At 35.6% G+C, this 13,782-nt stretch overlaps 1 protein-coding gene across 1 annotated transcript; it reads right to left on the minus strand.

Annotated features, from left to right (window-relative positions):
• Positions 1-10,157: 10,157 nt before the first annotated feature.
• On the minus strand, positions 10,158-12,218 carry LOC133335029 (membrane metallo-endopeptidase-like 1). The gene has a single exon (XM_061543322.1). The coding sequence runs from the start codon at positions 12,216-12,218 to the stop codon at positions 10,158-10,160; it is 2,061 nt and encodes a 686-aa protein (XP_061399306.1).
• Positions 12,219-13,782: the final 1,564 nt, after the last annotated feature.

The raw sequence follows: 13,782 nt of genomic DNA on the forward strand, positions 1-13,782 counted from the left end.
TCACTCACCCACCCAACCACCCTCTACTAATAAAGCAGAGAAAATCATGATAGCTATGAAATAACAAACATAACTGCCAATATAATCACATGTGAGCATTTCTTTATGCTTAATATCTTTATATGTATGTTTTTTCCTCTCCGCCTTCTTCTTGTATTTGTTTGTGAGTTATTAAAGAAAAACCACAAAATTTTTGTTTGCCTCCAAGCCAAACCGCCAACCGACCAACCCACCCACAATCCTATTCAAAAAAATGCCTTTTTAACATGGTGTACTACTGATGAGAAAGTATCATCTTCTCACACTCTTAATGTTATAGAGAGAGAGAGGAATAGTGTGAGAGCGAGATTGTGTGATATAATTTTTGCTTATAACAACAAAATTGGGAAAAACGGTGGCAATACAAAGTGTTTTGGGGAGGGGAATTTGTTGTTGTACCTCGTCTCACTTTAGCATAATTTCGACAACAAAACAACCCCATCTTTTCCGGTGTCACAAACGCACGCACACACACACATAAGCAACCAAAAGAAAACTAAAATCAAATGAAATATCCCTGACTTTCATTATTTTTTTGCCCATTTAATGATTTTGATTTTCACATCATTTCATCATGGCAGAGGAAGGAAATGACTTTGATGAGTGAGAAGGAGACAGAGAGTAGCGGGAGCATCCGAAACATGGTGAGAAACACCATGGCGAGAAACAACAAATGAGAATGAGAAAAATAAATCCATAACTACTGAGTAATAAAACCGGAGAAGAAAAATGACACCGTAGAAAACCGTTAGTTGAGGAGAGTATTTATCTTTTATGTTATGACTTGCCGTCGTCTTCGGCGCGCGACAAAGACAGCAGCAAATAACGACCACAGCGACAACAACAGCAACAATGACGACATAATGTTTATGTAACAAAACACAGTATCATCGTAAACTAGCACGTGCTTGCTCTTCGTCGTGTCAATACAATTCCACCACAAACGCAGTTGGAAAAAGGAAAACGAAAAAAATGACAAAATAAAACTGAAACTCCGAGAACACACACACACACAAAAGTCGTAATTCGCCTCCAAAGTATGAGGCCGCTTTAAAAAGGCGGTTAACTGCCAAAAATAAAAAAGGGGATGACGTCAGACGATTAACTTAAATCACAAGCGGACACCGAAACACACACAGACACATTCACACACAAAATGTCTGCAATAGTTTCTTTTACCCTTAGAGTTGGATAATTTGTTATTGTTGTTTTATTTCTTTTTATTTATGGAATGTGCCTAGTGGCGGTTGCCTGAATTGCCCTCGAAGGTCTTTTGGCAGTAGTCATGTGAAGGTAGACGACAATATTTGACATTAGTCATGTGCCAAAAACTATACGAATATATTTTATTTGGAAGCAAGAAATGTTTAGACAGCAGACGGAGTTTTTTTTATATATAACAAAATAGTGAAAAATATTACAAGGGCAAAATTTTGCTATATTAAGTTCACAATGCCGCTCATACCTCCAAGAATGAATGTTCGAGTTCAATTAACAATTAATCTAGGACTTGTCAAGAAGAATCGCCACGACCAAGACATAGGGGTTTCCAATTAATAAACATAGTACATTGAAATATATTTATTCCAGCTTCCAAATCATTCAAGTATAGAATAAAGCCTACGTCCGACTCAAAAAAATTTTTTTCTGAGAAAGAGCCTTCCACAAGGACTGAGTCTTTTCTTCATTTCTTATATCCTCTTTTTCAGGACCTGTGTATTTTTCTGTAAAGATCCCTGAGGACCTGACATTTTTTCTTAAGAACAAAAAACAAAGAAGTTCTCAGGACGCAAGAAATTTTTCTATAAAAAATCTTCCACCTGTGGAATTTTTATGTATAGAAAAAGTTTCCCTCAGGAACTGAGATTTTTTAGAACAATTTTTTCTTGATGGTCTTAATTTATCTATAGAAAAAACGGCCTCAACGCCCTAGGAATTTTTATATAAAAAGTCTTCCATAGGGCCTGACTAAAATTTTTATAGGAAAATTCTTCCTCAGGGCTTGAGACAATGTTTTTAAAGAAAAAGGTCTTCCTCGTTGGCTGAGGATTTTTTTCTTTCGGAAAAAGTCTTCCTCAGTACCTTAGACACTTGTTTACAATACGAATAGTCTTCTTCAGAATCCTAACCTAACATCCCTCAGGAGCTGAGGAATTCATTCGATAACAATCCATTCACCGTAACTGTTGATATAACCAAATTTCCAAAAAAAAAAGGAAGGTTCAATCGACTGTAAACCACTCGAAATAGGCTTCATAACAATGACTCTTGGGTTTCTGAGGCCCAGTCAAGATGATTTTTCGATGAAATTTCGGATAATACAGATGATACAGAACGTTTTTGTTGAAATGTCGGCTTGAATAGTTGTTGTCTTTTTATGTCATAATACCCAATTGGTCTTTGTGTATGAAACGGTGTAAAGGCGTTGGGGAAATGCATAATTCCAAGGAACGACCAGGAATAAACAAACCTGGATTTCCTTCTAAATTGTTCTTGGGCGACGTGGTTAGAGTGTTTTTGAAAAATTGGTGTATGTTCAGGTTAATGTATAACTCTCATATAACGGAATTTCCCGATCTTCCCTTTTTCTTTCTGAACTGGTGTGTTATCCGAATTTGTTATAGTTTAACATTTTTGGTTTTTGATTAGTTGTCACATTTCCTTTCCAATAATAACCATTTTAATCTGCCTTTAGATATAACCCCATGTTTTTGACAAAAAATCAATTTAGTCTCTTTTAGGTATAGGCCGCATTTAATGGTAAATTAAATTTTCGCAACCTTGGAAACGCTTTTCATCGCAAATCACCCCATCAAATGTTATCAGTCGGTCGAGTGTCTTACATGGAAAATATGCTAATATTTGAATCCGGGAAGATTATTATCCAATGTGAAAACTAAGTAGGAAATTGCGGACAAGCAAGCTGCTAATTAGACTGGGACCTTTAAGATACCGAAAATAGATGGAACATTTATAAGAGTGTTATGTCAAAATATAGTCCTATATTGATTTTTTCCAAAATGTGTATCAAGCTCCAAACACCAGCAACAGTTTAGTAAGTGCGGCTAATACCTTCAAAATATAGAAAATATGGTGATATTGTTATATGGGGGGCTATACCATAACGTGAACCTTTATTTTCCATTTTTAATACAAAACACAACGACATAAGTAAAATGGATTGCACTCCAAATTTTGAAGAAATATACTATCGGTTCACTGTTCTGGTATCTCATCTACAAAATTGTGATTAAATATAATACGAACATGTAAAAACGTGTCTGCCAGTGTTGTAGGCAGAGATATGCCGCAGCCTACGGAATAAAACACAGGTTTTATTATTCGCATTATATAAGGTACATGATTTTTCAAAGAGTTGACCATCTTTGGAGAGTTACCAGAAGAGGTTGTTCTAGTTTGGATCAAATCAGACAGAAAGATGCCAGAAGGAGTGTATCAACGTGTCACACATTCAAGCTTGTAAGGTAAAAAATATATAACCATATGCAAAGTTTGGATGAAATTGGATATTTCGTTCGCTCCATATGAGATTTACAAATTTTCAAAATATAGACCCATTGTAGGGAAGGTAGTAGAACGAGTGAGACGAAAAGTCTCATATTCCAACAATATACAGGTATGGTTAAAATATTATGTTGTGCAAAGTTTAGTTTAAAGTGGATAGTCTGTCCGCATGATATAATCAAATAAATTTTCACCAAAATGTTGACAAGAACCGAGTGAGAGTGAACCGAAGTTTGCATCAAATCAGATATTCCATTAGCCTTATATTGGATTTATAAATATTGAAAATTTTGACACTTTGTGGGGGTGTTAGCAGAAGGAGTGACCAATGGTCCCATTTCGGAATTGATATAGGATTGGTAAAGACAATATGTTGTGCACAGTTTTGATCAAATCTGATATTCCGTCGCATGATATTATAAAATTAATTTTCAGCAAAAATTCTGGAGTAGTGTTGAGACAGCTCTTGGGGTATTTGAAAGAAAAATTCTCCGAAAGAACTACGGGCCGATCGGCGGTAAATATCGGCGTCGAATGAACCACGAGCTTTACAATTTATTCGCGGAAATCGACATAGTCAGTCGTATTGAGCTGCAGCGACTACAATGGCTAGGCCATGTTGTGCAAATGAATGAGAATGCCCCAGCTCAAAAGGCATACAAAAGCGAGCCTACTTATGGTTCGCGTAGAAGGGTTAGGCCACGAATTAGATGGAAAGACCAAGTAGAAAACAACATCTTGGAACGTGGTCTTTCAAATTGGAGGAGAATCTTTTTTAAGCTCGGCTTTTGGAACAACAGTTCTGTAATAAGCCAGCTAAGTAAGTAAATAAGTAAGTAAAGTGTTGACGGGTTATTTGGGATACCATTTGTATTTTGTGTTTGCCAATTAGTCCGGCTGAATCTCAGTTTGTTGTTTTTATAAAAACAACTATTTATTAGTGGGGAAAGTATGGTATTGTCCACCAAAGAGTAAGGCAAAGAAGACTACAGTTTCGGATCTCGCCACTGATTCTCATCAGTTCCCTTAGACATATATTTCCCATCTTCGAACTTAAACATAAATCGGATATATCTTCAAGAGTGTTTGAAATTGTTCCTTACAATTTATAAGAGAATTTCTTTAGTTATTTTAGCTTCGAATTAAATAAAACTCGAATATTTTGTAGGTTAGCTCATTGGCTGACAATATTGTACAGTAAATCACCCTTTGGGTTACACAAGACTAGCTCTGGATTTCAAATAATAGTTAATAAACTGAGGGACATTTGTATACATACTTTGGTATCCTCGATTAATGTATATAAAATTTTCTGTTTACAAGACTCGAAATATTCATCATGGACCCGATATAGTATGTATATTCCGAATGGATTGTTATTTGGCATTCCATGTTTAGGGAGGCTGGCATATATGGACCATGTTTAGACATTTTGCTGATTTTAGTCGAATTTTCCCAACAAAGTGTATGGTATTTCGGGTTTTATGAAAATGGTGAAAATGCTATTAGAAAAACTTCAAAATAGGTCCATGTTTTCCATGTAAATTAGGGACAAGAAAATCGAATTTCGACTAATCGAAGTCGACTTTTGCTCATTGAGGAAATCGCAAAGACGACTTTCGGTTTTCCTCATAAACATTTGGTATATTTTATCACAAAGCCCAAATTGCCCTATTAACAACATTTCATCTGTTAACAACATTCATATAAAAAATCAATTTTTGAGCCGATTATAAAAGTTGAAAAATCGATTTTGAACAGGTTTGACAACATCTAAAAGTCAATTTTTTAGTCAAAGGCCAAAATCGACTTTTTGATTAGAAGTAGAAATCCAAACCTCAAAAAGACGACTTTTGCGCTCGACTACGGAACTCTATATCATCATCATCTGAACTCATTTATTATCTGACTTTAAAGGTTATTTTTAATCATTCTATATATTCTCCTTAAATTTCAAGGTTCCAACTCGAATCATTCATTAATCAATTGTACTAAATTAAGTACTACATAAACACCAAATACTAAATTGTACTATTTTTACCTCCACTTTTCGTACATTTATAGTTCGAATTTTCACAACCTATACATCAATTCATATCAAAATTTTATCTATTATATCATCCATCACACGATGTGTTATCAAAGTTTGCCAAAGTTTCGGGTTAGCCCCTATATAACGCAACCCCACCCCCATTATTTAGTGTTTTTGGGATTTTGGACACATTTTTCAATCAAATTGGTTTAATATGTGCTGCATTGAATTTAGTACTGTTTACTGTTTCCGTAACCTTAAGTCCGAAACTCCAAAAATCAAGCATTACTGAATCGACTCCAAGATGTTTGAAATATGTCATCCTTGTATATCTGCATCTGTTTTCATTAGGTTATATAAATTCGGAGTATGAATATTTTTGAATCAAAATTCAATCGATATACTCCTCCTCCCGCCAACTTACCTCGAAGTATCAAATTTCCCTCACATAACATACCGCATATCCTAATGCGTTCTCCAAACAAAAATCCATTTGAAAGGAACAACAGAAAACAAACAAAAAAAAAACACCATCTACGAACATGCCAACCACGTATTGAGGGCAATGTCGGCCAACTACAATTCGCAAAACATCTGCATGTGTGTGTAAGTTATACAAATAAGAGAATACGAAAAATAATAAAAATAAAATAGATGAGAAAAAACGGAGTCCAAATAGAAGAAAGTACTATACAAAAAAAAAAAAAAAAAAAAAACGAACGAACGAACAACAACAAATTATAATAGTTGTTCTTGTATTTTCGAGTAAGCAAATTCTACTATTACTCCAGCAAATAAAAAAAACCCCACACCCCAAGGCTCATGCTCCTTCGAAAAAAAAAAGAAATCAAGATGAATCACGCGATTTTTTCATTTAAGGTTTTGTTCAGACTTTAACCAACAACATTATGTTGATGTTGAATGATGATAACGTAAGTTTTGTAGAGGAGACCAAAATCGAAAAAAAAAACTATTTTGGTCCGAAAAAAAATTATTTCTTGGGGACATGACTTACTCTTCGAATTCCACCTATAAATTTTTATTATCCAATGATATTTTTCTGGAACATTTTTTTTTTTGTTGTTGAGGTTGTGATAAATTTTTTCTTCAATTTTCTTAAGATGTTGGCTAAACACAAAATCAATATTTATTTTTTTTTAACTGGTCGATTTTTTCCACCGTTTTCACCTTCAATGAATAAAAGGCGCCTTTTGTAATACAATTTAGAATTTTTTATTGGATTTTTTTTTAATTTTTATTTTTCAATTCGCCTCAAAACAACACCACTGTGAAAACGTTGTGAAAACGTTTTGAAAATTTCCTATTTTCGAATTTTTTATTTTTTTCTTCTCCCAAACAAATTGCAGATTTTTCACAGGCCTTTTTTTCGATTTTCCAATTTTTTTCTATATATTATTCGTTTTTTTCTTTTGGCCAAACGGAACCAGAACCAGCAAACCAACCAACAAGACACTTTCTATATTTGTTAGCTTCTTGGTATTAAAGGAATGAACGAAAAGCGAGACGACACCGTATGAACCGCGCGATTACCGTTAACGCTGAGTGTGAAAGTCGAACTGAGTTGCCCAGCAAATTCTCTGGCAGAGGCACACACACAAGGGATGACCGACAGAAAAAACCCTTCGTGAATGTTGTTCTCTTCGGCGTATCTATTTTTTTCAGGGGGGGTGTGGTGAGGAGGTCAAAATTGCGGTAAAATATTTTTGCTCCGCATTCTCAGCAGTTAAGAAGGTGTTTTGTTTAAAAAATGCACATGGTCTAGTGGATTAGAGCGCATGTGCCAATTACATGTGACAGCTAGCCGTGAAGCGAAGGTGTATGTTTTGTTTCCAACCCCCACCCCACCACCATCATCCCGCTCGGTTGTGTTCATTATTTGTTACGTTTATTTGTTGATAGTTGCAAAACACAGGGTGTCAACGCGGTCGTACTTAGAATAAATAAAATTAGGTCACGTTACGAGTGGCTTTGGCTTAGTTTGTGGTTTGGCACAGTGGGCAGAGCAAAACAAAAAAAAAAAATCTGAAGTCCTTGAAAATATTTCTTTTAAAAAATCCAAGCTTTAGACGGCTGAAATCCTGAAATCCACGCCTTAGGCTGTTCAAGTCCTCGAAAATATTTCTTTTAAAAATCCAAGGTTTAGACGGCTGAAATCCTGAAATCCACGCCTTAGGCTGTTCAAGTCCTCGAAAATATTTCTTTTAAAAAATCCAAGCTTTAGACGGCTGAAATCCTGAAATCCACGCCTTAGGCTGTTCAAGTCCTCGAAAATATTTCGTTTAAAAAATCCACGCCTTAGACGGCTGAAATCCTTGAAAATATTTCTTTTAAAAAATCCACGCCTTAGACGGCTGAAATCCTTGAAAATATTTCTTTTAAAAAATCCACGCCTTAGACGGCTGAAATCCTTGAAAATATTTCTTTTAAAAAATCCACGCCTTAGACGGCTGAAATCCTTGAAAATATTTCTTTTAAAAAATCCACGCCTTAGACGGCTGAAATCCTTGAAAATATTTCTTTTAAAAAATCCACGCCTTAGACGGCTGAAATCCTTGAAAATATTTCTTTTAAAAAATCCACGCCTTAGACGGCTGAAATCCTTGAAAATATTTATTTTAAAAAATCCACGCCTTAGACGGCTGAAATCCTTGAAAATATTTCTTTTAAAAAATCCACGCCTTAGACGGCTGAAATCCTTGAAAATATTTCTTTTAAAAAATCCAAGCCTTAGACGGCTGAAATCCTGAAATCCACGCCTTAGGCTGTTCAAGTCCTCGAAAATATTTCTTTTAAAAAATCCAAGCCTTAGACGGCTGAAATCCTGAAATCCACGCCTTAGGCTGTTCAAGTCCTCGAAAATATTTCTTTTAAAAAATCCAAGCCTTAGACGGCTGAAATCCTGAAATCCACGCCTTAGGCTGTTCAAGTCCTCGAAAATATTTCTTTTAAAAAATCCAAGCCTTAGACGGCTGAAATCCTGAAATCCACGCCTTAGGCTGTTCAAGTCCTCGAAAATATTTCTTTTAAAAAATCCACGCCTTAGGCTGTTCAAGTCCTCGAAAATATTTCTTTTAAAAAATCCACGCCTTAGGCTGTTCAAGTCCTCGAAAATATTTCTTTTAAAAAATCCACGCCTTAGGCTGTTCAAGTCCTCGAAAATATTTCTTTTAAAAAATCCACGCCTTAGGCTGTTCAAGTCCTCGAAAATATTTCTTTTAAAAAATCCACGCCTTAGGCTGTTCAAGTCCTCGAAAATATTTCTTTTAAAAAATCCACGCCTTAGACGGCTGAAATCCTTGAAAATATTTCTTTTAAAAAATCCACGCCTTAGACGGCTGAAATCCTTGAAAATATTTCTTTTAAAAAATCCACGCCTTAGACGGCTGAAATCCTTGAAAATATTTCTTTTAACAAAAATCCACGCCTTAGACGGCTGAAATCCTTGAAAATATTTCTTTTAAAAAATCCACGCCTTAGGCTGTTCAAGTCCTTGAAAATATTTCTTTTAAAAAATCCACGCCTTAGGCTGTTCAAGTCCTTGAAAATATTTCTTTTAAAAAATCCACGCCTTAGGCTGTTCAAGTCCTTGAAAATATTTCTTTTAAAAAATCCACGCCTTAGGCTGTTCAAGTCCTTGAAAATATTTCTTTTAAAAAATCCACGCCTTAGGCTGTTCAAGTCCTTGAAAATATTTCTTTTAAAAAATCCACGCCTTAGGCTGTTCAAGTCCTTGAAAATATTTCTTTTAAAAAATCCACGCCTTAGGCTGTTCAAGTCCTTGAAAATATTTCTTTTAAAAAATCCACGCCTTAGGTTGTTCAAGTCCTTGAAAATATTTCTTTTAAAAAATCCACGCCTTAGGCTGTTCAAGTCCTTGAAAATATTTCTTTTAAAAAAGCCACGCCTTGGGCTGTTCAAGTCCTTGAAAATATTTCTTTTAAAAAAGCCACGCCTTGGGCTGTTCAAGTCCTTGAAAATATTTCTTTTAAAAAATCCACGCCTTAGGCTGTTCAAGTCCTTGAAAATATTTCTTTTAAAAAATCCACGCCTTAGGCTGTTCAAGTCCTTGAAAATATTTCTTTTAAAAAATCCACGCCTTAGGCTGTTCAAGTCCTTGAAAATATTTCTTTTAAAAAATCCACGCCTTAGGCTGTTCAAGTCCTTGAAAATATTTCTTTTAAAAAATCCACGCCTTAGGCTGTTCAAGTCCTTGAAAATATTTCTTTTAAAAAATCCACGCCTTAGGCTGTTCAAGTCCTTGAAAATATTTCTTTTAAAAAATCCACGCCTTAGGCTGTTCAAGTCCTTGAAAATATTTCTTTTAAAAAATCCACGCCTTAGGCTGTTCAAGTCCTTGAAAATATTTCTTTTAAAAAATCCACGCCTTAGGCTGTTCAAGTCCTTGAAAATATTTCTTTTAAAAAATCCACGCCTTAGGCTGTTCAAGTCCTTGAAATTATTTCTTGTCATTTAAAATCTACATTTAGTCCTTGAAAATAATTAATCTGTTTTTTTTTTGAAATCTGAAAATTTTATTTTATTAATAAATCATACATTTCGTAGTTGGATTCATATACGTATCCATGGGACAATTGAAGGCCTTCGCGAATTCATCAAAATTAGCCAAGGGCCCAATATCACGCAATTGATTTGGCGTATGGGTATCAGCCAGCTGATTGGCAATATACATCTCGGCATAATTGGAACACCACACCTGGGCATAGGAGACGAAGAACAGTTGCTTGTAGTTGTAATTTTGTAGATCTGGAAATTTAAGCAATTCCTCCGATTGAGTATGTTTGCGATACCAATTCACATATGCTTCATAGGCCAAACGGATACCACCACCATCGGCTATGTTTTCTGCCTGTGAAGGCATTTCGGGAAGGTGATGGCCGAAATACACCAACTCCTTATATTGATTCTGGAAACATTTGCTGCGTTCACGGAATATTTGATCTGTGTTGGAATCCCACCAATTACGGGCATTACCAATGGCATCATAATTACGACCACTGTTGTCAAAGCCATGCACCAATTCATGGGAGACAAAGAACCCAAGGAAAGCGAAATTGTAGGCGGAGGGGAAATCGGTGGACCAGGCATAATAGGGTTGTAGGAAAGCCACCGGCATGTAGACCATATTTTCAAATGGATTGTAATAGGGTGTGGTGGATGACTCTGCACCCATTTGCATGGCTTGGGGTGGTTCATTTAGCTTAGCCCGAGCCTTATTACCTTTGACTCGTCTTATGGCATCGATGTTTTCGACAAAATTCTGGTCACTCAAATCCAATTGTTCCACTTCTTCCACATCTTTGGGATGTTCATAGGAGAGAATTTTCAGTTTCATGTGTTTGAGTTTTTGAATTGCCTCCTTCTTGGTGTCCTGCCGAATCCAATCTAAACGCGGCGAATATAAAATATCCTGGAAGGCGGTTTTCAATTCTCGCCAAATTTGATATAAAATCTGTTCGGCATTCTTCGGAATATATTTACGATAGACCATGTTGTCCATAACTTTATAGAAATAGGATTTCGATTTTTCAATACAATATTCCACCACTTCGGAATCTTTGGTTTTCGGTTCCACAAGATACTCGGCCATATATGAGAAATAGAGATAATTGGCCAAAATTCGTTTGGGTGTTTTCTTGAGAACATCACGGACATGATCCAAATAACCCACCTGGATGTAGACCTCACGAATGGACCGGTTGTCCATGGTGTCGTAAATAAGTTGCTTTAAATCACCCATATCCCGATAGTTGCGTTGTAACTCATCAATGTCCATAAGGGTAAATAATTCCGCCGGTTGATGTCCCGCCTTGGGATCATCCATACCATGGGCCAGGGAGATTTCAAAATTCAATATTTCCCAAGCGATTTGGGTTGCTTCGTGTTCACTGACTCCGAAATAGTTCTGCAAATAATATGTTGAATATTCGATGATCCGTTCACGATCATCGGCAAAGGCCTCACCGATGTAGATTTCGGGATTTTGCATGGGTAGGCGAGGTTCACCCAACACAACACGATTAATTGTGTTATCACTGAAATCGGGCAGGACCACAATGTGCAACAACAACTCCTGACCACTGGTATACACCATTTTCGATAGGGTCTTGATCCAATCGAAGTCGTGTTCATTCCATGACTCACCCACGAGGAGGGGCATTTCACCGAATTGTTCCACCACATTTTTCAGATCTTGATTATATTCCTTATCTAAGGAATGTTGAATTTTAAGGCAGGACTTAAAGAAATTCTTCACATTCCGATAGGCCTTCGTATCGCTGGGATAGTCGGTTTCCAATTCGCCACGAACACGTTCATTCATTTTCTCCGACAATACCTCACCAATACCAATGGCAGGATTGTCCTCCGTCACCGGATTATGTTTGGCAAAATTACCACAGGCATACTGATAGAAATCCTCGCAGGGATTGGCCGTCAGATTCATGTATTTAAACATTTCCGCAGACTTGGTGCGTTGTATTACATCCGGTGAATGTTGTGGCGTCAGATCGCCCGTCGACAGCATCCATCCTTGGTGTTGTAAACCGAGTAGAAGAAAACAAAATAGGGAATAGCGAATCATCTTGACTGCGGATTTTGAATGTGTTGTCCAGTAGGACAACTTGAGAACTGATATTTCAACACTCGTTTATGGCTATTTATAATAATTGGGATCCCAAAGAATTCTCAAAGTCTCAGGTAAATAGGTTATCAAAATTTTTTGCCACATTAGAATTTCGAAGTTCGGTCAATGACCATTCTGTGTTATCATAAGAATAACCTATTCATTTTAAATACTACAAATTCGCATCAAGAATATTAAATCCAATTCAATGCATGTTTTGATATCGCAAAGCATGGGGCCACTAATTCCTAATCTTTATAAATTATTTTGAATATTAATTCGGGAAATGCAACACCTTAAACATAATTCATCTATAGAAGGTCATCTAAGGCGTGGATTTAAAAAAAAAATATTTTCAAGAACTTGAACAGCCTAAGGCGTGGATTCTTTAAAAGAAATATTTTCAAGGACTTCAACAGCCTAAGGCGTGGATTTTTAAATGAAATATTTTCAAGGACTTCAACAGCCTAAGGTGTGGATTTTTTAAAAGAAATTATTTCAAGAACTTCAACAGCCTAAGGCGTGGATTTTTAAATGAAATATTTTGAAGGACTTGAGCCTCCTAAGGCGCGGATTTTTTAAAAGAAATATTTTCAAGGACTTCAACAGCCTAAGGCGTGGATTTTTTAAAAGAAATATTTTCAAGGAATTCAACAGCCTAAGGCGTGGATTTTTTGAAACGAAATATTTTTAAGGACTTCAACAGCCTAAGGTGTGGATTTTTTGAAACGAAATATTTTTAAGGGCTTGAAAAGCCTAAGGCGTGGATTTTTTTAAACGAAATATTTTTAAGGACTTGAAAAGCCTAAGGCGTAGATTTTTTTATTTTTTAATTTTAAAAGAAATAATTTTAAAAGAAATATTTTTTTAAAAGAAATATTTTCAAGGAATTCAACAGCCTAAGGCGTGGATTTTTTGAAACGAAATATTTTTAAGGACTTCAACAGCCTAAGGCGTGAATTTTTTTAAACGAAATATTTTTAAGGGCTTGAAAAGCCTAAGGCGTGGATTTTTTTAAACGAAATATTTTTAAGGACTTGAAAAGCCTAAGGCGTAGATTTTTTAAAAGAAATATTTTCAAGGACTTGAAAAGCCTAAGGCGTCGATTTTTTTAAACGAAATATTTTTAAGGGCTTGAAAAGCCTAAGGCGTGGATTTTTTTAAACGAAATATTTTTAAGGACTTGAAAAGCCTAAGGCGTAGATTTTTTAAACGAAATATTTTTAAGGACTTCAACAGCCTAAGGCGTGGATTTTTTAAATAAATATTTTGAAGGTCTTCAGCCCCCTAAGGTGTGGATTTTTTAAATAAATGTTTTGAAGGACTGGATTTTTTTAAACGAAATATTTTCAAGGACTTCAACAGCCTAAGGCATGGATTTTTTTAAACGAAATATTTTTAAGGACTTCAACAGCCTAAGGCTTGGATTTTTTGAAACGAAATATTTTTAAGGACTTTATTTTTAAGAAATATTTTAAAGGACTTATGTAGACGACTTTGGTCACTATAATCTTTTCATAAT

Source organism: Musca vetustissima, unplaced genomic scaffold (genome assembly GCF_032173495.1).
Source record: "Musca vetustissima isolate MV318-11 ecotype Yass unplaced genomic scaffold, APGP_CSIRO_Mvet_v1 utg513, whole genome shotgun sequence".
Taxonomy (NCBI): domain Eukaryota; kingdom Metazoa; phylum Arthropoda; class Insecta; order Diptera; family Muscidae; genus Musca; species Musca vetustissima.